The 25,047-nt window shown below is 48.5% G+C and overlaps 1 protein-coding gene across 1 annotated transcript in view; it reads right to left on the bottom strand.

Moving 5' to 3' along the window:
• Positions 1–25,047, bottom strand: part of VAX2 (ventral anterior homeobox 2) — a 282,367-nt gene that overhangs the window by 132,545 nt on the left and 124,775 nt on the right. The window contains exon 2 of the mRNA XM_073555083.1: positions 20,062–20,249. Within this exon, the coding sequence (XP_073411184.1) occupies positions 20,062–20,249 (188 nt within the window). The remainder of the gene's footprint in view (positions 1–20,061; positions 20,250–25,047) is intronic.

The following is a 25,047-nucleotide window of genomic DNA, read 5'->3' as shown; positions in this document are numbered from 1 at the left end:
ATCACATAGAATACAGCCTAGCCATTCACTAGAGAGAGATGATATCACAGAGAATACAGCCTTTTCAGCCTTCGAAGGAGACCTACTCCGAAACGCGCATCGGGGTGCGTTACAGGCATCATTAAGGGCTCACCGGGTAATTGTTCCATTCCCTCATCCTCACTTTTCGTGGTTTCCACACATTCAGTGTGGTTTTTTTGCACACATTGGCATTTTTTTTTTTTTTTGTCCCCATTATTTGTGCACCCTACTTTTATAATTTTCTTTGTCACGCCATGTTGCACATAATCATTACCTGTTCATTATTGAGCCTGTCCTACATGGTTATTTACTAAGCTCTATGCTATTGCGTATTACATTATTATACCATGTATACATATGGGATGCCTTTCTTTTTAATTGTTTAATGTGTACACCCATAATTTAATAAAGGGTATTTTAATTATCTTGCGTGTTGTTGCATGTATCTTATTGATATCCATTTGTTACCTTGCCGGTTTTTCCTCCACATCCAGTGTGTACAGTTGCATATACCGTGTGTGCACGCCAGCTGAGACCTGTGAAGCTAACAGGCTTGGTGTCATGTCCCACGACTTGGGAAATCATTTAATATTTGCATTGCTTGTGTTGTATCCTTGTTGCTAGGCAGAAGTTTGCCTTTCCCTGTATTTTGTCCCAACTCTCTCCCTGTAGTCCTGTGATGTATGTTTGTTCCCTCCCTTATTCTCCATTTTGCGATCGTCCCTCCATCTGTATGCATCTTCTTACATGTCCTCTGAAGAATATTCCTTTTTACCTGCTGCTTTCATCATAATACAAGAATTTCAGTTAAAGCATGCCTCTTTTCCTGGAGTCTTCTTACATGAGATCGTGGCTGAGTTAAGCTGTCTGATTAATCGGTATGAACGTGAGTACAGGTCGATACGGAAAGGGCCCAGAAAGAGAGGTCTATCCAGGCACCATACGTTCTACATATCCATGAGTCAGAATAGTAAAAAGGAATAACCTGCCTTCAGAGACAGTAACTCAAGGTCTGTGCTGAATCTCAGTGGAAAAGGACATTTTCCAGATAGACTGTAACCCAGTTCCAGCCAGACCCCAGCATGCATAGAAGCCACACACTGCAGCTGAACAGAGAGGAATATAACTCCCATCATTACGCAAGACCCTGCAGCTGCTCCAGCATTAGATACAAAGTATCAACTCTGTGCAGAGTCTGTGTATTTCCTGTTGCTGAACAGTGAGAAGTATAACCCTCATCATCCACTCTTCCTGCCTGCAATCTAATCATGTCTGAAGCAAGGAATACAATGTCCCTACCAGACTTACAAGCACAGGAAAGAGACCTAGACCCCCATCCACCATCTAGCGAAAGGGGAAAACGTACAGTCAAACCCACATGGAAAGTCATGGAGAATTTAGAGACTGCAAAATGTGAATTATATAGTGATGTGTCTTCAGTATGGAAGAAAGTGCTGAGTCACATAGACACTGTATCAAGGCCTGCTTCTCATGGGTTACCACCAGAGGGAGCCCTAGAACAATTATGCACAGCATACCAAATGTATATGGAGAAGAGTGACCAATACATTATTCTCCTAAAGAAACTGAATCTCCCAGAGACTTTAAACGAATTGCAAGGTTTCCAGCAGCTTAATTCTGAAAGAGACTGCACTGTACATGACATTAAAGCCAAGATAGAGGCTAGAATCGCACGAACACCAGATGCATCAACTCACTCATCCAAATCGTGTAAGCACTCAAAACGTTCATCTAGGTCAAGTTCATCAAAATATTCTACTCTTACTGAGCAGCTTATAAGAGCACGTGCTAAGGCTGAAACTACTAAGGTACAAACTGCCTTTGCACAAAAGAGAGCAGAAATGGATGCAGCTGCTGCACAAAAGAGAGCAGAAATGGATGCAGCTGCTGCACAAAATAGAGCAGAAATGGACGCTGAAGCGGCACGCATGGAAGCTCTAGAGAAGGAATGTGAGCATGCAACAGCCATGGCAGAATTAAAGGTACTCGAGCAGGCTATCAGTGGGAGTCAAAGAGACAGCGTCAGTTTGTGTGAAATGGAGGCAGAAGACCCTATTGAACGCACAATAGACTACGTGCTAAGCCAAGATGGCGAACCGCAGATCATCACTAACACACCTGATGGTGTTGACGCTTCTCCAGAGCACCAGGATGCCGATCCACTTACAGAATCCTGCATTCAAGGTCAGTACAATGCTCCCAAACTTGAACTTCCTTCATATTCCAGTATGCGCCAAAACCCTGCATCTCACCAAACTCCACAGGCTAATACCTACATGCAACCCAATATGCCGGCAGGTCATTATACCCTCGACAACCACACAGTGCCACCTCCGCAGGTAGCAGAAACTATACCCACCAAACCAGTTGCTGGACTAAATGCATATGCCACGCCATACTTCCCCACGTTTCAAGGCCAAGACGTCTCCACCCCTATGTACAACACCGCTCAGCCTACAATTGTGCATCCTAAGTCAGAAAGAACAGACATGTCCGACTTCGCAAGGTACATGATTCGCCGTGAACTTACTAAAACCGGTCTCACAAGGTTCGACGACCAACCTGAAAATTACAGAGGTTGGAAAAGTGCCTTTAGAACCGTAACTGGTGACCTCGGCATCACTGCTGCAGAAGAGCTGGACCTGCTGGTCAGATGGTTAGGACCACAATCCACAGAGCGTGTCAAGAGACTCAGGTCTGTACATATCAGTAATCCAACGGCTGGTCTCATGGCTGCATGGGAAAGACTAGAGAGAAACTTTGGCAGTCCAGAAGCCATAGAGGATGCACTGTTCAAGCGACTACAGAGTTTTCCAAAGATATCAAGCAAGGACAGTTCAAAGTTCCTAGAGCTCAGTGACCTGCTGTTAGAGCTCCAGCTGGCCAAGGCAGACACCCACCTACCTGGCCTCAGCTACCTGGACACTGCTCGTGGAGTAAACCCCATTATCTCCAAGCTACCATACAATGTACAAGAGAAGTGGACTGCAATAGGGTTAAAATACAAGAAAGACCATCAAGTGTCATTTCCTCTGTTCTCCTACTTCTGTGAGTTTATAAAAGACATTGCAGAGCGTAAGAACGACCCAAGCTTTTCCTACGGAGAATCCAGTGGCCCAGCTTCACCTCCCTCTAAATACGTGAGCACACGCTCGAATGACAGAAACCGCAGGAGTCCAGTTTCAGTGAAGAAGACGGATATTCTTCCCTTACCAACATCAGCCCCAGGCAAGAGCAACAAGGGTGAAAAGATAGAGAACCCAAATCGTGAGTGTCCCATCCACAAGAAGCCACATCCCTTAAAAAAGTGCATCGGCTTCAGGAAGAAACCGCTCCAAGGAACGCAAGGAACTTCTAAAGAAGTTCGGGGTATGCTACAGATGTTGTGCTTCTACTGAACACCTTGCTAAAGACTGTAAAACTACAATTAAGTGTATGGAGTGTGACAGTGAGGATCACGTACAAGCACCACCCATACCGTCCTGACTCTACACGTACTCCTTCCCCCACCACGAGCCATGGCGGGGAGGACGCAGCTCAAACTGCAAGTCATACCACAATATCTTCTTTATGCACAGAAGTCTGCGGAGAAGGTCTCTGGGACAAGTCCTGTGCGAAGATTTGCCTGGTGAACGTATATCCCAACGGTCACCCAGAGAAAGCCGTGAAGGTGTACGTCCTCTTGGATGATCAGAGCAACCGATCACTTGCAAGGTCAGAACTCTTTGATATGTTTAACTTAAAGGGAAATGCTTACCCTTACACCTTAAGTACCTGCAGCGGTGTTACAGAGGTCTCTGGGAGAAGGGCCAGTGGTCTTATGGCGACATCCCTCGACAACACCGTAGAGATACCCTTACCTACACTTGTCGAGTGCAACCAGATTCCATCCAATCGAGAAGAGATCCCAACGCCAGAGGCTGCTCTTCATCACCCACATCTCAAGGGGATAGCAAACAAGATACCAGCCCTCAACAACAGCGCAGATATCCTGATTCTGCTTGGCAGAGACATTCTCCGGCTGCACAAGGTACGTCAGCAAATTAACGGACCACACGACGCACCATTTGCCCAACGCTTTGATCTAGACTGGGTAATTATAGGCAATGTTTGCATACACAAGATGAAGAGACCTAATAACATCTCCTCTTACAAAACACACATCTTTCCAAATGGTCGCAGCACTCATTTTCAGCCATGCCCACATCATTCCTGGGTGAAAGAGAAAGTGAGCAACACCAAGAGGCAACAGGAATCCTTCAACAATATGAACATGCTCCAACCCTGGGACGAAAACCTCGGGTCAACAGTGTTCGATTCCACAAATGAAGACAACAAGTTAGCACCCACAAGGGAAGATAAAGAATTCATAAAGGTTATGGACAAAGAATTTGATCAAGATGACTCCAACAGTTGGGTAGCTCCTTTACCCTTTCGTTTCCCAAGAGCGAGGTTGCCGAACAACCTGCAGCAAGCAACTGCAAGGTTCTCATCCTTAAAGCGTACCCTAAAGAGGAAACCAGAGATGGAGAATCATTTCATTGACTTTATGCAGAACATCTTTGGCAGAGATCATGCTGAACCTGCGCCACCACTGAAGGAAGGAGAAGAATGTTGGTACCTTCCATCCTTTGGTGTCTATCACCCTCACAAGCCTAACCAGATCAGAGTGGTGTTTGACTCCAGTGCTCAGTATGAAGGCCTCTCTCTCAACAACCTGCTACTAACTGGACCCAACCTGAACAACAGCCTCCTTGGAGTATTGATCCGCTTCAGACAAGAACCTGTTGCTATAATGGCCGACATTCAGCAGATGTTTCATGCTTCATCATGAAGGAAGACAGCAGAAACTATCTTAGGTTCCTATGGCACAAAGACAACAATGTCAACAATCAAGTCATAGACTACCGGATGAAGGTCCATTTCTTCGGCAACAGTCCTTCACCTGCTGTGGCGATCTATGGACTGAGACAGACAGCCCAGGAAGGTGAGAGAGAGTACGGATCCGATGCTCGTCAATTCGTAGAGAAGAACTTCTACGTAGACGATGGGCTCAAGTCCTTGCCCACAAGTGAAGAGGCAATTGACCTACTCTCCAGGACACAGGAAATGCTATCCACATCAAACCTCAGACTCCACAAGATCATCTCTAACAGTCAAGAGGTAATGAGCGCGTTTCCATCTGAGGACCATGCCACGAACCTAAAGGACCTCAACCTAGGTTCTGATGTTCCTCCCACACAGCGCAGCCTTGGTCTACTGTGGGATATCAAACAGGACACCTTCACCTTCCAAGTGTCGCCCTGTGACAAACCCTTTACCAAACGAGGAGTCCTATCTGTCATAAACAGCATCTACGATCCTCTCGGGTTTGTAGCACCCATCACTATTCAAGGCAAGATACTGTTAAGACAGCTCACTGCCGAGAACACTGATTGGGACACCCCGCTGCCGACTCAGAAACAGCAAAGGTGGGAGACATGGAAGAAGTCCTTGAAGTTCTTAGAGCAACTCCAAGTCCCACGTTGTTATTCTCCAAGATCATCTTTGGCTGCAATCAGAAGAGAAGTTCATATTTTCTGTGATGCATCTACAGAAGCCATAGCCGCAGTAGCTTATCTGAAGACCTTAGAAGCTAATAAGGTGCATTGAGGTTTCATCCTGGGTAAGGCCAAATTAACCCCGAAGCCTGCACACTCTGTACCCAGACTCGAACTTTGCGCTGCAGTACTGGCACTAGAAATTGCTGAAGTTGTAAGAGACGAAATGGACATTGCAATTGATTCCTTTACCTTCTACGGAGACCTTGTTCTCTTAAAAGACAAAGAGGCTCATCGTAACGACTGGCCAATGGGTCTTATCACCAAGGTCATGCCCAGTGAGGACGGAAAGACGCGTAAGACAGAAGTTAAGGTGACAAAAGGGGGCTCTACCCGAACCTTCCTCCGTCCGGTCACCGATCTCGTGCTGCTACTGCCAAAGGAGGACGTCATATGAACTGAACATTGCTCCTGGACGTTGCTCACGGCGGGGAGCATTCCTCCTCATTCCCCAGTTTTATTGAACATTGACATTTTCCATTGGATTGAACTTTGAACATTGCCATTGGATTGCTGGGTTGGTGGAAGAGTTGGCATGTTTGCGGCTTCCCCAATCCGAAGATGGGTTTAATAGACTTGGACATATCTTCCGGTGTGATCTACGGGTCAACAACAACGAGTTGGACTTTAAAAATGTTTATTATTGCATGCATGTTTTTTCTTTTCTCTTGTTTTTCAGGTTCGAACGACTTCGAAGAATTAAGGACATCGTGAAATCCAAGGATTTCAGACGGGGAGTGTCATGTCCCACGACTTGGGAAATCATTTAATATTTGCATTGCTTGTGTTGTATCCTTGTTGCTAGGCAGAAATTTGCCTTTCCCTGTATTTTGTCCCAACTCTCTCCCTGTAGTCCTGTGATGTATGTTTGTTCCCTCCCTTATTCTCCATTTTGTGATCGTCCCTCCATCTGTATGCATCTTCTTACATGTCCTCTGAAGAATATTCCTTTTTACCTGCTGCTTTCATCATAATACAAGAATTTCAGTTAAAGCATGCCTCTTTTCCTGGAGTCTTCTTACATGAGATCGTGGCTGAGTTAAGCTGTCTGATTAATTGGTATGAACGTGAGTACAGGTCGATACGGAAAGGGCCCAGAAAGAGAGGTCTATCCAGGCACCATACGTTCTACATATCCATGAGTCAGAATACTCGGCGTTTATGCTTTATTTGTGCTTAAGCGCCTCTGTGAGTTTAACAGAGTCCGCTCTGCGCACCTTGGGTGACGTTTAACCCGAGCGCAGTATACCGCCATATAGCGAGTCTGCCATTACTCAGCAGCGGTTGTCACACCTACTGCACGGTGGACCCCGGGCGGCAAACGCACTTCCTATTTTTTATACTTAGTGCCTTCCGCCATCCCTAACATTATACTAGCGCCAGGGTCTGGCTAGTAATGGTGCAGCTGCAGCAGTACATTTGGCAGCTGGAGAGCAAGTTGGTGGCTATCGAGAGCTCCACCTCAGCTGCGAATGCTAAGGTAGCCGCTGCTCAGGCAGTTGCAGAGACTGTCTCACGCGTGCCCTCACTCACGCCTATGCCGATAATATCTCGCCTCCTGCTCCCCGACAAGTTTTTGGGTGACAGCGCCACCTGTAGGGGATTCATGAGTCAGTGCTCTATCCAGCTTGAGTTACTGGCTGCACGGTTCCCTACAGAGCAGGCTAAGGTGGGGTTTATTGTTTCTCTTTTTTCTGGCAGGGCATTAGAGTGGGCTACACCATTGTGCATGATGATCCCGTGGTTCAGGGGGCTGCTCAGTTCCTCGCGGCTCTGAAGCAGGTATTTTTGGGACCATGGATCACGCACAACACCTCTCTCCAATTATTGGCCTTAACACAGGGGTCTCTCTCAGTCAGCCATTATGCCGTCCGATTCCGGACATTGGCTTCCGAACTAAAGTGGCCCGATAAAGCACTCATCCCTGTGTTTTGGAGAGGGTTAGCAGAGCATGTCAAAGATGCTCTAGCAACCAGAGAGGTCCCCACAAGTCTGGAGGAAGTGATTGCCATCTCCATCCGCATTGATCTCCGATTTACGGAGCGCGGGCTGGAACGCGCGCAATCCAGACGAAGGGTTAACTTGGCTCCCACCTTCACCAAGCCGCTAAGATCTCCCACTCAGAAGCTTACACCCTCCGAACCTATGGAGGTGTCTCGCGCCGGCCCCAAGCCACGTCCGGTGCGAAGCTCCGCACGTTGTTACCAGTGCCGGCAGTGTGGCCACTCGGCTAGCACGTGTACTCTGCGGTTAGAAAAACGATCACGTCCAGTGGTCGTAGGTGGTGGTCAGACAAATATGAAACCCTTTTCTCCCAAACTGGTATTCCGAGGGACATTAGATAGCGGGGCCTCCACCTGGGAGGTAAAGCTTACCCTGAATTCCGAGCCTGAGGGGAACTTTATGTCCTCGACCTTCGCCCAGAGACACGCTATTCCACTGGTGTTACTGCCCCAACCTCTGACCATCAGGGTGGTTAATGGTGCACCTTTACCATCTCAGGTAACCCACCAGACAGCCCCACTCGGCCTCTCAATCTCACCCTCTCATCGTGAGATTCTGTCCTTGTTCATTTTGCCAGATGGCAACGACCAGGTGCTTCTCGGAGTTCCCTAGCTCCGTTGTCACTCCCCTCATATTGATTGGGCTTCGGGGAATATACTGGGTTGGAGCAAGGACTGTGAGGGAAAATGCCTGAGGGGCAGTGTTCAGGTAGCTTCCACTGAAGTGCCCGCGGATCTCTCCGCGCTTCCTAAATCTTACCACCAGTACGCGGACGTCTTCTCTAAAAAATCTGCGGAGATGCTCCCGCCGCACCGTCCTTACAATTGCCCAATAGATCTTCTGCCAGGCACGGAACCTCCTAGAGGCTGTGTGTATCCGCTGTCACTCCCTGAGACAGAGGCTATGTCTCAATATATCCGGGAGAACCTGGCTAGAGGTTCTATCAGAAAATCGGTGTCGCCGGCTGGTGCAGGGTTCTTCTTCGTGCAGAAGAAGAGTGGAGAGTTATGTCCCTGCATTGACTACAGAGGTCTCAACGCCATAACAGTTAAAAACAAATACCCTCTGACGTTGATCTCTGAGCTATTTGACAGGTTGCAAGGGGCCCGAATCTTTACGAAATTAGATCTACGGGGGGCGTAAAACTTGATCCACATTCGTGAAGGAGATGAGTGGAAGACAGCCTTTAATACCAGGGATGGCCACTACGAATATCTGGTCATGCCCTTCGGCCTTTGTAATGCGCCTGCTGTCTTCCAGGATTTCGTCAATGACGTCTTTCGCGATATGCTCTCCACCTCGGTGGTGGTCTATCTGGATGACATCCTCATCTTCTCGCCAGATTTGATCTCTCACCGGAGAGACGTCTGCAGGGTCTTTGACCGTCTGCGGGCGAACTCTTTCCGCCAAGCTGGAGAAGAGCCAGTTTGAGCAGGAGTCCTTGCTGTTCCTGGGCTACATCATCTCGGCCCAGGTGTTGGCCATGGATCCGGCCAAACTGCAAGCGGTAATGGACTGGCAGGAACCACACTCACTCAAAGCAGTGCAGCGCTTCCTAGGGTTCATATACTATTACCTCCAGTTCATACCTCACTTCTCCACACTGGTAGCTCCTTTGGTTGCTCTCACAAAGAAAGGAGCTAATCCTAACGCTTGGTCTGAACAGGTCTCCAAGGCCTTCTCGTCTCTAAAATCCCATTTTGCTGGCGCTCCCATCTTACACCGTACCGATGTGGATAAACCGTTTATTCTGGAGGTGGATGCCTCTTCCGTCGGTGCAGGAGCAGTCCTTTTCCAGAAGGATGCTCAAGGTCAGAAGCATCCCTGCTTCTTCTTCTCTAAGACCTTCTCACCGGCGGAGAAGAATTACTCCATCGGGGACAGGGAGCTGCTAGCAATGAAGTTGGCCTTTTCCGAGTGGAGACATCTCCTGGAGGGAACCCGGTTTCCCTTCCAGGTGTATACGGACCATAAAAATCTGGTCTATTTACAAACGGCCCAGCGCTTCAACTCTCATCAAGCTAGGTGGTCGCTCTTCTTCTCCCGATTCCGCTTCACCTTGCACTCTCTCTCTGGAGAGAAGAACGTCCGTGCGGATGCTCTCTCGCGCTCGGTGGTCTCAGCGGAGGAAGGGGAGGCTGAGCCACGGCTAATTCTCCCTTCGGAGAGCTTTACGACCGTGGCTCCAGTTGCTCTCGAGTCAGTGCCACCGGGCAAGACCTTTGTGCCTCCTCAGCTACGGCCGGAGGTTCTCGCCTGGGCACACGCGTCCAGGGTGGGTGGTCACTTTGGCAATAAGCGGACCACAGAACTCCTGGCAAGGTCGTATTGGTGGCCACACATGGCTCGAGACACTAAGGAATACATACAAGCATGCGACTCATGTGCACGGAACAGGTCCTCTAGACAGAGGCCAGCTGGGTTATTGTACCCTCTGCCGGTGGCGGATAGACCTTGGGAGATGGTTGGCATGGATTTTGTGGTTGGCCTGCCCAAGTCTGGTGGCAGTACGGTCATCTGGGTGGTCACCGACCATTTTTCTAAAATGGTGCATCTGGTGCCACTCGCACGGTTGCCTTCCACTCGTGGTCTTGCCACACTGTTCATAAAACATGTATTCCGTCTGCATGGCATGCCGGACAAATTTGTTAGTGATCGAGGTCCCCAGTTCACGTCCCGGTTCTGGAGGGAGCTCTGCAGCATTGAGCTAAACCTGTCCTACGCTTACCATCCCGAGACGAACGGCTTGGTTGAGAGAGCCAACCAACCTTGGTCACATACCTGCGGCAGTTTGTCTCTGCCAGGCAGGATGACTGGGTATCCTTGCTACCATGGGCTGAATTTGCCCTGAAAAATGCAGTGGCTGATTCCACTGTCAGACACTGTTGCTTCTAAATTACGGCCAACATCAGCGCGTCCCTATCCCGATGCCAGTGTCCTCCGCTGACTCCGGGGTGGCAGACTGGGCAGTGGAGGCTCGCGACATTTGGGATCGCACTGAGGATGTTATTCGTGCCTCTAAAGAAAGAATGAGGGCATCCGCCGACACACATCGGTGACCCGCTCCATCCTTTTCCCCCGGTGACTTTGTGTGGCTCTCTGCTCGAAACATCAAGCTGCAGGCCATGTCCACCAAGTTCGCGCCGCGATACATCGGACCTTTTAAAGTTCTCGAGCGAATCAGTTCGGTGGTCTACCGCCTGGCTCTTCCTCCACATTTAGCCATTTCTGACATTTTCCATGTGTCCCTTCTCAAACCTGTTCACATGGCCCGGTTCTCTGAGTCATCTGCAGGGTCATCAGACTTGTCTTTGGACGAGTTTGAGGTTAACGCCATTGTGGGACGCAGGATTGTGCGTGGCAAAAAGTTTTATTTGGTAGACTGGAAGGGTCATGATCCAGAGGCCCAAACCTGGGAGCCAGTGGAGAACATCCACGCTAAGCTCCTGATCGCAGCGACGCTCAGAGGGGGGGGGGTAATGTTAGGTGTCAGATTTCTGCAGGTGCAAAGCAGGAATCCAGAGCCATATATCCAGTGGTCTCCCATTCCTTTCTGGCCACTCAGGGGCCTGCACAGCAATCTCAGTGATCCAGGGACCCTGGTCATACCAGCTCTCTGGGTCTGAATGTTGCTGCCACCTCTGGAGCAGCAATGGCAGTGCAATCTGCTTTGCAGGTAACCACTCCAGAGGCTAAGTCCTCTCGCCGAGCTACTGGGCATGCCCACGAGACGATCTCCCAGTGGAGATCGGGGGTCACCTGCTCAGGTCCTTGTCCTGATCTGATTGGCCCATCTCAGAGGTCTGGAAGGACCTGGAAGCGCATGGCTATAAAAGGCCCGCATGGCCTCTCGGCCATGCGCTAGTATAGACTATACTTGCTATGTGTGAATGGTGACGGATGTATGATTCTGGTGACTGACTCCTTAAAAAACCCCTTCCCTTTGATATTACGTATGTGGTTAGGGAGTTAGAGTTATAGTCAGCGTCAGTCAGTGGAGGGGTATACATAGTAAAAACAAGTACAATAATGTTAAACAACACAAGTCATAACTGGTACAGGAGGAGAGAGGACCCTGCCCGCGAAGGCTCACAATCTACAAGGGATGGGTGAGAATACAGTAGGCGAGGGTAGAGCTGGTCATGCAGCGGTTTGGTCGATCGGTGGATACTGCAGGTTATAGGCTTGTCGGAAGAGGTGGGTCTTCAGCCTAGCCATTCACTAGAGAGATAACATCACTGAGAATACAGCCTAGCCATTCACTAGAGAGATGACATCACAGAGAATACAGCCTAGCCATTCACTGGAGAGAGATGGCATCACTGAGAATACAGCCTATCCATTCACTAGAGAGAGATGGCATCACTGAGAATACAGCCTAGTCATTCACTAGAGAGAGATGACATCACTGAGAATACAGCCTATCCATTCACTAGAGAGATGACATCACTGAGAATACAGCCTATCCATTCACTAGTGAGAGATGACATCACTGAGAATACAGCCTAGTCATTCACTAGAGAGTGGTGACATCAATGAGAATACAGCCTAGCCATTCACTAGAGAGATGACATCACTGAGAATACAGCCTAGCCATTCACTAGAGAGATGACATCACTGAGAATCCAGCCTAGCCATTCACTAGAGAGATGACATCACTGAGAATACAGCCTATCCATTCACTAGTGAGAGATGACATCACAGAGAATACAGCCTAGCCATTCACTAGAGAGAGATGACATCACAGAGATTACAGCCTAGCCATACACTAGAGATGACATCACTGAGAATACAGCCTAGCCATTCACTAGAGAGATGACATCACTGAGAATACAGCCTAGCCATTCACTAGAGAGATGACATCACTGAGAATACAGCCTAGCCATTCACTAGTGAGAGATGACACCACTGAGAATACAGCCTAGCCATTCACTAGAGATGACATCACTGAGAATACAGCCTAGCCATTCACTAGAGAGATGATATCAATGAGAATACAGCCTAGCCATTCACTAGAGAGAGATGATGTAACGGGGTCTACCCAGGCTGGGATACCTCTTTCAGTACCACCCCGTGTTTTAGGAGGTCCGCTCTGCGTTGGCTGGAGTCTGAATGAATGACGCTGGCTGGAATTCCTTGGTTACATGGGCGCATACAAAAGATCACTGCTTCTCCACGTATTTCCAGTCTGACAACACTTTACTCACTGGACACAGAATATATCACACAGATACAGAGGGCCGGCCAATAGAAAAGCGACAGGCCAGACATACATTACAAAAGCCGCAGGTGGCCGGAGCCTGCCGATGTTTACTGTGGGAATTACAAAGGGGGGGGAGGGCGGACAAAAGGAGAATATTGTGTCCCCTCTGCCCAGGGGCGCAGCCTGTGGGCTGATGCATTAGGGAAATGCATCTCACATAGAACCTATTATACATACATATAACTGCACAACATATTCTGGATGCTAAGTGGTTCTGTAACACGGCTCCCTTTTCAGCGACGCGATCGGCATACACAGTCTGATCCTCAACGGATCGGTTTGGGGATGACCGAAGTTTATGGGGTTGGTACAAGTTCCGTTTGTCGACTTAGTCCATCGGCGTTACCATTTTGTTTGCCGGGTCTGTGGTGGATGGTGAAGTCCAGAGGTTGTAGGGCTAAACTCCACCGCATCAATCTGGCGTAGTCTCCGGAGACCCGATTAAGCCAGACTAGGGGATTATGGTCCGTTAGGAGTGAAAACTGTCGTCCATACAAATATGGCTGCAACTTCTTGAGTGCCCATACTACCGCCAGGCACTCCTTCTCGATGGCCGCATAGCTTACTTCACGGGGCAGTAGTTTCCGACTCAGGTAGGCTCAGGGGTGTTCTTGGCCGTCCGGCCCGACTTGGCTCAGTACTGCCCCCAATCCAAACATAGAAGCGTCTGTGTGAACAAGGAAACGTTTAGTTGGATCGGGTGCGGCCAATACAGGGGTATTGGTGAGGGCGTCCTTTAGTTGGCGGAAGGCTTCCTCACACTCTGAGGTCCAGGTTACCTGGCGGGGTTGGTTCTTATGGGTCAAATCAGCGAGGGGCTTGGCTACGCTGCTGTAATTGGGAACGAATTTCCTGTAATACCCCGCTGTCCCTAGAAACGCCATGACCTGGGTTTTAGTGGAAGGTCGCCGGGGCATTCTTCATCCCGAATGGCATAACTCGAAACTGGAATAAGCCGAACGGGGTGACAACTGCCGACTTGGGAATAGTGTCAGGACTAAGGGTAATCTGCCAGTAGCCTTTGCATAGATCGATGGTGGTCAAATACTTTGCCCCCGCCAGCCGGTCTAACAACTCATCCACACGCGGCATGGGGTAGGCATCCGTCACTGTTTTCTCATTGAGCCTACGATAGTCTACACAAAACCGTGTAGTCCCATCCTTCTTGGGCACTAACACTACGGGGGATGCCCAGGGACTGACTCTTCAATGACCCCTAAATGCAACATCTCATGTATCTCTTGTCGCATCCCCTCTCGTACAGACTCAGGGACGCGGAAGGGGTTTTGTCGCAGGGGTCTGATCCTGGGTCTCAACCTTGTGTTGTGCCAGGCGAGTGTACCCCGGTCTCTCTGAAAACATCCTCTGTCACAGCCTCAACAACACCTCCACCTGCTGTCTCTCCCGGGGGCCTAGGTCTTCATCCATGTGTACCTGGTCCCATGTTTCAGACTGAGTCCTTTCCCCAAGACATCCGGCAAGGGAAGTCCGGCTAAATCCTCTGCTTCAGGTGCACAGATGGCCACTACCTCTTCAGGGCGCTCCCGGTAGGGCTTCAGCATATTCACGTGGAACATGCGGATAACCCTGGGGTCGTCACAATCGGCGACATTATAGGTTGTGTCGGCTATTTTCCCCACTACCTGGTAAGGCCGCTGCCATGCAGCTTGAAACTTATTCTGCTTAGTGGGCTCTAACACCAGGACCTTCTGTCCTATTTCCAAAGTGCACTCTCTGGCCCTCCGATCGTACCATACGCGCTGGCGCCGCTGTGTCGCCTGCAGGTTCTCATGTACAACCTGGGTCAGCTCCTGTAGGCGGTCCCGAAATTCCAGCACATAGGGTACAATAGGTACCCCTTCAATGAGGCCCTCCCCTTCCCAGTGTTCCAGCACTAAGTCTAGGAGTCCTCTTACCGGTCTCCCGTATACCAGCTAAAACGGGGAGAACCCCGTGGATTCTTGGGGCACCTCCCGATAGGCAAACAGGAGGTGTGGCAAGAATTTCTCCCAGTCCCTGTAGGTCCTGGTAAAAGTCCCAATGAGCTGTTTTAATGTCCCTTTAAAGCGTTCACACAACACATTGGTTTGTGGGTGGTATGGGGCGCTTCTAATGGACTTTACGCCGCACAGCTTCCACAGTTGGTTGGTCACCTCTGCTGTAAACTGGGTACCCTGGTCCGAGATAATCTCCCGGGGAAATCCAACCCGTGAGAAACCCTGGAGCAGGGCAGCCGCCACCGTCTCTGCCAGTATGTTAGGTAACGCAACCGCCTCTGGATATCCTGTGGCATAATCTACCACTGTCAATATATACTTTTTCCCTGATGGACTGGGTTTGGCTAACGGCCCTATCAGATCGACTGCTACTCGGCTAAATGATTCCTCCACAATGGGGAGGGGGCGTAATTTGGCCTTGCATCGATCCCCCCTCTTGCCAATGCGCTGACAACTGTCACAGGTCTGGCAGTACTGACGAACATCATAGGTTACCCCCGGCCAAAAGAAGTTTTGTGTCAGACGATGCCTGGTGCGAATGACGCCGAAGTGCCCAGCCAAGGGTATATCATGAGAGATTCGCAGTAACTCCTGCCTATACTTCTTGGGAACTACCAGCTGTTTTATAATGGGGCTCGTCCCTGTGTGGTGCTGCTCTGTTATCCGGTAGATGAGTCCCTGCTTCCATACAAACTGTTCCCCTTCCAGTACTCCTCTCCCCTCCTGTGCCTTCCCACGATATCCCTCTAGTGAAGGATCCTCAAGTAACTCCCTCTAAAATTCATCTGGGGTGGCCCAAGAAATGTGTCTGGCTACGGGAATACGTGCAGGGCTGGGATGTCTTACCTGGGCCTCCTCTGAGTGTGATTCCGCCTCCGCAGCTCGAGCTTGTCTCCGGGTGGTCACAGGATAGGTCTCAGCCAGAGGGGCCACCGAGAATGCAGACAACATGGGCCCCAAGTCATTTCCCAGCAAGACGTCTGCAGGCAAATCCTCCATCAAGCCGACCTCAACAAGGCCATCCCCGACTCCCCAGTTCAGGTGAATCCTGGCAGTGGGTAGTCGATGTATAGCTCCCCCTGCTACATGGACTGCCACTGTCCGGTCCGTCTTCTCTTGGTCCCGGACGAGATGAGGCTTCACAAGGGTCAAAGTTGCCCCGGAATCTCTTAGTCCCTGCATACGTTTCCCATTAACCCAGATGACCTGTCGATGCTGTCGATTATCTGCCCGGGCTGCCTGCACGGGGTCTACTTCATGCAGCACTTCCTCCATCTCTTCCACCCCTTGATTAATCGTAGCCCCCAATGCCAGGTCAGCTTCGCCTTGGTAGCAGTGTGCAGCAGCCCGGCTGAAGGTAGCTGTTCCCGCCTTTGGCCACTGGGTATGCTGAGTCCGGTTGGGGCATTGTCTTTGCAGGTGGCCCAGCTGACGGCAGGTGTGGCATCGCGCCCCAGGGGGACTGTGGTAGGCCGGGTATCTAGCTGGTCCCCCTACAGTCTTCGGTTGTTTGGGGCCCTCCAGGTCCATGGGCGGGCCCCTAGTGACCACCTTTGATCCTGACAACTGCGGCCTCCTGGCTTCATGATGTTCATTGGCCAGACGAGCGGCTTCCTCAAGAGTTGTTGGCCGCCTGTCCCGAAGCCATTCCTGTGTCTCGGGGTTTAGTCCATTAAAGAATCGTTCTAACAGGAAGAGCTGGAGGACGTCCTCCTTAGTGGTTGCTTGGCTTCCTTGTACCCACTGTAGCAGTGACCGCCGTAATTTACAGGCACATTCAGTGTGGGTATCGGTTACGCGTTTTATAAGTCCGCAGAACTTTTGTCGGTAGGCCTCTGGTGTCAGCGCATACCGGGCCAAGATCACTTCTTTGATCCGCTCATAGTCCATACAGTCCTCATCAGGTACCGTGCGATAGGCGTCTGCTGCCCAGCCTGTCAGCTTGCTGGCCAGAATCTGAACCCGTTCCTCCGGCTTCACTTGATGAAGGGCACACTGCCGCTCAAAGTCCTGCAGAAAGCCATCAATGTCTTCCTCTGCCTCCCCCAACTGTCGGAAGGCATTATACTGGATCTTTTTGTGGCTTACTGTTGAAGGTACCTGGTCGAAGGCCAGAGCTCCCCCTGCTCGCTGACTCTCCTCTCTCCGCTCTGCCATCTCCATCTTGGCCAGCTCCACTTTGGTCCGCTCTGCCATCTCCATCTTGGCTAGCTCTATCCTGGTCCGCTCGGCCATCTTTTCCTTCAGATCAGTACGCACATCAGCCATCACCTCTCGTATGATCTCTACTGCAGGGTTTAGGCCATAGAACGCCAGTCTGTTCTTTACCTCCCTCTGGAATTCGGTCTCCTCCACATTCACATTGGGGGGCGCTGCACTGTCGTGTTCCATGATGGCTGCTATCAAATCCACTTTTGTTTTGTTGCTGGCGATCAACCCTCAGGCTTCCACCAGATCTTTTAATGTAGTCCTCTTTAACTTCTGGTAGTTATTTTCCATTCATTCCTTTCCTCCTGTGGAAGGGGTATCAAATCCCGCTGTCTGCCACCAGTGTAACGGGGTCTACCCAAGCTGGGGTACCTCTTTCAGTACCACCCAGTGTTTTCGGAGGTCCACTGTGCGTTGGCTGGAGTCTGAATGAATGACGCTGGCTGGAATTCCTTGGTTACATGGGCGCATATAAAAGATCACTGCTTCTCCACGTATTTCCAGTCTGACAACACTTTACTCACAGGACACAGAATATATCACACAGATACAGAGGGCAGGCCAATAGAAAAGCGGCAGGCCAGACATGCATTACAAGATGTTTACTGTGGGAATTACAATGGTGGGGGGAGGGCGGACAAAAGGAGAATATCGTGTTCTCTCTGCCCAGGGGCGCAGCCTGTGGGCTGATGCATTAGGGAAATGCATCTCACATAGAACCTATTATACATACATATAACTGCACAACATATTCTGGGTGCTGAGTGGTTCTGTAACACGTAACAATGACATCACAGAGAATACAGCTTAGCCATACACTAGAGAGATGATATCACTGAGAATACAGCCTAGCCATTCACTAGAGAGAGATGACATCACAGAGAATACAGCCTAGCCATTCACTAGAGAGATGATATCACTGAGAATACAGCCTATCCATTCACTAGAGAGAGATGACATCAATGAGAATACAGCCTATCCATTCACTAGAGAGAGATGACATCAATGAGAATACAGCCTATCCATTCACTAGAGAGATGACATCACAGAGAATACAGCCTCGCCAGTCACTAGAGAGATGACATCACTGAGAATACAGCCTAGCCATTCACTAAAGAGGGATGATATCAATGAGAATACAGCCTATCCATTCACTAGAGAGATGACATCACAGAGAATACAGCCTCGCCAGTCACTAGAGAGATGACATCACTGAGAATACAGCCTAGCCATTCACTAAAGAGGGATGATATCACTGAGAATACAGCCTAGCCATTCACTAGAGAGATGATATCACTGAGAATACAGCCTAGCCATTCACTAGAGAGAGATGACATCAATGAGAATACAGCCTATCCATTCACTAGAGAGATGACATCACAGAGAATACAGCCTCGCCAGTCACTAGAGAGATGACATCACTGAGAATACAGCCTAGCCATTCACTAAAGAGGGATGATATCACTGAGAATACAGCCTAGCCATTCACTAGAGAGATGATATCACTGAGAATACAGCCTAGCCATTCACTAGAGAGAGATGACATCAATGAGAATACAGCCTATCCATTCACTAGAGAGATGACATCACAGAGAATACAGCCTCGCCAGTCACTAGAGAGATGACATCACTGAGAATACAGCCTAGCCATTCACTAAAGAGGGATGATATCACTGAGAATACAGCCTAGCCATTCACTAGAGAGCTGACATCACAGAGAATACAGCCTAGCCATTCACTAGAGAGATGACATCACAGAGAATACAGCCTAGCCATTCACTAGAGAGATGACATCACTGAGAATACAGCCTAGTCATTCACTAGAGAGGGATGATATCACAGAGAATACAGCCTAGCCATTCACTAGAGAGATGACATCACAGAGAATACAGCCTAGCCATTCACTAGAGAGATGACATCACTGAGAATACAGCCTAGCCTTTCACTAGAGAGGGATGATATCACTGAGAATACAGCCTAGCCATTCACTAGAGAGCTGACATCACAGAGAATACAGCCTAGCCATTCACTAGAGAGATGACATCACAGAGAATACAGCCTAGCCATTCACTAGAGAGATGACATCACTGAGAATACAGCCTAGCCATTCACTAGAGAGATGACATCACTGAGAATACAGCCTAGCCTTTCACTAGAGAGGGATGATATCAATGAGAATACAGCCTAGCCTTTCACTAGAGAGGGATGATATCACTGAGAATACAGCCTAGCCATTCACTAGAGAGATGACATCACAGAGAATACAGCCTAGCCATTCACTAGAGAGATGACATCACAGAGAATACAGCCTAGCCATTCACTAGAGAGCTGACATCACAGAGAATACAGTCTAGCCATTCACTAGAGAGATGACATCACAGAGAATACAGCCTAGCCATTCACTAGAGAGATGACATCACAGAGAATACAGCCTAGCCATTCACTAGAGAGATGACATCACAGAGAATACAGCCTAGCCATTCACTAGAGAGTACTGACAGCCTAGCCATTTGTGAGAACTCAACCTATTCAGTTAATACAGGCTAGCCGATACCTCACTGAATATGAAGCCGATCCATTCTTTAGAGAGCTATAAGTTCACTAAACCACAGCCTATCTTTTCAGTATTCAGAATTCATCCCATCCTATCAGAATTGTAAAATTGCAGGCTGATGGCATTCATCAGTTTGCTGGACTCTAGTGTCAAACATTGTGAAAATAGAAATTGCTGATGCCACCAAACCCAACTTCATGTAGCAATTGCAAACTCTACATTGTTTAGATTACATCAATCCCCACAGTTGATGAGACCAATATATGGAAGTGCACGCTTAGAGTAATGTAGAATCCTGTGTACAGACACGGCCGGAGTGGTGACAAGTAGCAGGACTCCATTCACCTGCTGGATCTCCTTGATGATAGTCTTAGATAAAGTCATCATTCTCACCTGTGTTTCTGACAAGTTGAGCTGTCTCGCCAATTCTGTCCTTTCTCTGCCAACCACATATTGGCACCTCTGGAACTCCAGCTCCAACCGGTACAGCTGCTCCGCAGTGAAAGAGGTTCTGGTGCGCTTTGGCCGGTCAAGATCCAGGCCTTTTGGGAGAACAATTTCCCGGATCGTCCCTTTGGCATCTAGATGAAAAAAAAAAAGAGACGAAGATCACATAAAACTGAAAGAGAACGCACTTTTCACTGATTCAATCAACCAATGGACATATAGATCAGTCTGACACACTTCCCCTTTTTATTTTTTAGATGAAACAGGGTTAAATGGTTATTCTCATTACTTGTCTTCAGGAGTGAGCCAGTTCATATCCAAGCATCTTGCTTGCTAGGGGACAGTGTTTTCCTGATGATTGACAATCGCTGATCTGAACTATGCACTGCCTGCTGGATCCAGAAGATCACTGTGCACTCTCCCATGTCACACGCCATGTCACAAGCAGAGGCAGGGACATTGAAAGTGGCTGGATCCAGAAGATCACTGTGTACTCTCCCATGTCACAAGCCATGTCACAAGCAGAGGCAGGGACATTGAAAGTGGCTGGATCCAGAAGATCACTGTGTACTCTCCCATGTCACAAGCCATGTCACAAGCAGAGGCAGGGACATTGAAAGTGGCTGGATCCAGAAGATCACTGTGTACTCTCCCATGTCACAAGCAGAGGCAGGGATATTGAAAGTGGCTGTATCCAGAAGATCACTGTGTACTCTCCCATGTCACAAGCCATGTCAGAAGCAGAGGCATGGACATTGAAGGTGGCTGGTTCCAGGGCAGCACTGTGCACTCTCCTATGTCACAAGCAGAGGCTGGGACATTGAAGGTGGCTGAATACAGAGCAGCACTGTGCACTCTGCCATCTCCCAAGCAGAATCAAGGACATTGATGGTGGTCAGGGTGAGTAAAAAATAGAATCCTCAGCCTATCAGGGGGACGGGAGAGTAGGGTACCTTGTCTGGCAGGATGTTGGGAAGGTCTGTCCCACTGCCTGTCAGAGTGGCAGGAACGTAATATTCATAGTTTGTCAGGGTGGTTGGAAAGTTGGGTCCGTAGCCTGTCAGACAAACAGGAAAAGGTTGTTATTCCACGGGTGGACAGCCTACGTAGCCAATTTCACACACAGCCAGAGAGCTCACAATGCAGGTGACGCCCTATCTTCTGGACCCTCATCATCCATAAAGATAACAGGACCAGTTACTGACACATAGCAGGTACCAGAAGGTTCCTGTAAGGCTGGAGCCTTAGTGTCACTTCTGGCTACCTCAAGTCAGGAGTCTCAGACTGGTTTGGCAACCCAGAGATGCCTATCTCAGAACCCCAGTAGGAGAAGGTACAGTAAGCAGGGCTGTCACCAGGAATTTCGTGTCCCCATACTGGCAAAATTTTCGGTTCCCCTTGAGAATTCACCCAGGCTCCACCCCAGCTGCACCTCCAACCCTCAAACCTTCTACAGTCCCACCATCCACTCATAGAAAAACTCCACATCTGCACCATGTCCTCACCAACCACACATTAACAGTTCCCATCAAACACCAGATCACATACATAGCCAGCAGCTTTTGTTTTGGCAAAAAGATTTTTTTTAAGCCGCCACATGACTAGGTAGACTCTTTTAGCCAGGTCCTACACTACTCTAACCTATTAAATATTTGTTAAAATATCCAATACTTCTTTTAGGTATGTTTTTATGTTTTTATTTATGTTTCTTTTGTGTCGCATACATTTTTTTAAAATGAACAATAATACCAATGTCATGGATGTGTCAGAGGCTGCAGACTGTTGCACTGCATCTCTCTGCAGAAGGTTTTGGTTGTTTGCTTTGCAGACTAGTGGCCTCCCTCCCCGTTGCTAATGACCACACCTGGACCTGGGTGTCTATAACTCCCAACATCCTGTCGGGAGTAATGGGTGTTATTTCCTGTTTACACTTGTCTGTTGAGACTTGGAGCTGTAGCAGTCTGCTAGCATCTTCTTTGAGTTTGGAGGGCATCGCCATGTCTCTCTGAGTCTACTCAAGCTAAGTGTTCCCCCCTTGTTGCACTTATCCTTGCTGTCTTTAGTGTTAGTAGGATTGACTAGCACGATCATCCTGTCCTTCTCGTTGCAGGGCTTATTGCCCGGGTCACACAGGGATTGGGTATCCTGTTTGGCGATAGGTGTGGAACCTATATAGGGATGGTAGGACAGACAAGATGGTGTTAGATCAGTTCAGGGGTTTCCACTTCCCCCTTCCCTAGTGTTTGGTTCCCCTTCCCTTCTCCCTTTGTGTTGCACTTAAGGGGGTTTTACACTAAGCAATATCGCTAGCAATATCGCTAAAACGTCACCGGTTTTGTATAGAGATCTGTAGGAGGCAGTGGTCAACTGTGTCGAATGCAGAGGACAGGTCTAGAAGCAGGAGTATAGAGTATTGTCCATTTGCTTTGGCTGTAAGTAGGTCGTTAGAAATTTTGGTCAGGGCTGTCTCAATGGAGTGATGGGGGCAGAAACCAGATTGTAGATTGTCAAAGAGCAAGTTAGATGAGAGGTGGGAGGAAAGTTCAGCGTGTACGTGCAGCTCCAGGAGTTTGGAAGCGAATGGGAGCAGTGATATTGGGCCAAAGCTGGACATAGCGGTTGGGTCGAGGGTTGTCTTTTTAAGGATAGGAGTGATTATGGCATGTTTAAAAGCAGAAGGGAAGGTACCGGACGTTAGCGATAGGTTGAAGAGGTGGGTTAGGGATGGGATAAGTGTGGTGGTGAGGTTGGGGAGGAGGTGGGATGGGATGGGGTCAAGTGCACAGGTTGTGAGGTGCGATTTGGAGAAGAGGCGATTAAGCTCCCGTTCAGTGATGTTGGAGAGGGAGGTTATGGGGTTTAGGCATTGGTTTGGTATACAAAGGGGTTGTGGTGGTTAAACAATGAAGACTTGCCTTGTTTGGTCGATCTTATTTTTGAAGTGTGTGGCAAAGTCCTCAGCAGAGATGAGGGAGGTGGGAGGGGGCAGTGGTGGGTGGGGGAGGGAGTTGAAATTTTGAATAACTGGGATTGTAGGATAGGGAAGATACGAGGGTTGTGAAGTAGGCCTGTTTAGCAGAGGTGAGGGCAGATTTGAAAGCAAATGTTGCCTGTTTGAATGCAGTGAAGTCATCTTGGGAATTGGTCTTCCAACGCCGCTCTGAAGCCCTGGATGCTTGCCGGAGCATTTTAGTGGTGTTATTGTGCCAGGGTTGTCTGTGGTACGTTGCATTCTGCCATGAACGATAGGGGCGACTGTGTCAATAGGTGATGCGAGAGTGGCATCATCATTGACATTATACACAGGACCTCTGTGTATAGTGAACATGCAATACAGTGATCACCAGTGACATTATACACAGGACCTCTGTTTATAGTCTACAACTAATACAGTGATCACCAGTGACATTATACACAGCAGCTCTGTATATAGTGTACAGGTAATGCAGTGATCATCAGTGACATTATACATAGGAACATAGGAGCTCTGTATATAGTGTATAGTGTACAGGTAAAACAGTGATCACCAGTGACATTATACATAGGAGCTCTTTAAATAGTGTACAGGTAATACAGTGATCACCAGTGACTTACATAGGAGCTCTGTATATAGTGTACATGCACTACAGTGATCACCAGTGACATACATAGGAGCTCTGTATATAGTGTACATGCACTACAGTGATCACCAGTGACATTATACATATGAGATCTGTGTATTGTGTATAGTGTACAGGTAATACAGTGGTGATCACCTGTGACACTATACATAGGAGCTCTGTATATAGTGTACAAGTAATACAATGTTCACCAATGACATTATACACTGGAGCTCTGTATATAGTGTCACTGCACAAATAATACAGTGATCACCAGTGACATTATACATATTTGCTCTGTATATAGAGTATAGCGTACAGGTAATACAGTGAGCACCAGCGATATTATACACTGGAGCTATCTATATAATGTGCAGGTAATACAGAGATCACCAGTGAAATTATACACAGGAGCTTTGTATATAGTGTCACTGCACAAATAATACAGTGATCACCAGTGACATTATACATAGGAGCTCTGTATATAGTGAATAGCGTACATGTAATGCAGTGATCACAATTGATATTATACACAGGAGCTCTGTATATAGTGTATAGTGTACAGATAATACAGTGATCATCAGTGGCATTATACACAGGAGCTTTGCATATAGTGTCAATGTACAGGTAATACAGTGATCATCATTGACATTATACACAGGAGCTCTGTATATATTATATACTAGCTGAAGAGCCCAGCACTGCCCGGGCATAGTAACTAACTATGATTAGTTATAACAAATTATAATGATTATATCTATATGTATAAAGCTGAGTGTATAGCCCCACCCACTCTGCATAGCCACATTCACTATAATATTGGGATATTATCATCCCATCAGCCAGAGCTACCAGACTACTACCCCTAAGATCCCACACTGTCCCATCAGCCAGAGCTACCGGACTACTACCCCTAATATCCCATATCATCCCGTCAGCCAGAGCCACCAGATTACTCCCCCTAATATCCCACATCATCCCGTCAGCCATAGCCACCGGACTACTACCCCTAATATCCACATCATTCCATCAGCCAAAGCCACCGGACAGCTACCACTAATATCCCACATCATGCCATCAAAGCCGCCGGACTACTACCTGTTAAGGGCTGGCGGAACACACCAAATAATTATGATGGTAAGAGGTGCGTTCGCAGCCCGGGATCCACTGTGTGTGTAACCTGCTTCTAGATAATGGAGGATAGTAGCACGCTCGGGTTACCTCACCTGGAGAGTGCGAGGCGAACCCTGTTACTTCACAAGGTCGCACTAATATGATATGAGCGTAAGCAACGAGGTCACAGAACTCTGTCCAGAAGCATGGAGTCAGAGTC

The sequence above is a fragment of the Dendrobates tinctorius genome, unplaced genomic scaffold (assembly GCF_039654945.1).
Source record: "Dendrobates tinctorius isolate UK_male_01 unplaced genomic scaffold, ASM3965494v1 ptg000216l, whole genome shotgun sequence".
Lineage (NCBI taxonomy): Eukaryota > Metazoa > Chordata > Amphibia > Anura > Dendrobatidae > Dendrobates > Dendrobates tinctorius.
This window is presented reverse-complemented; position numbering and strand designations above follow the sequence as displayed.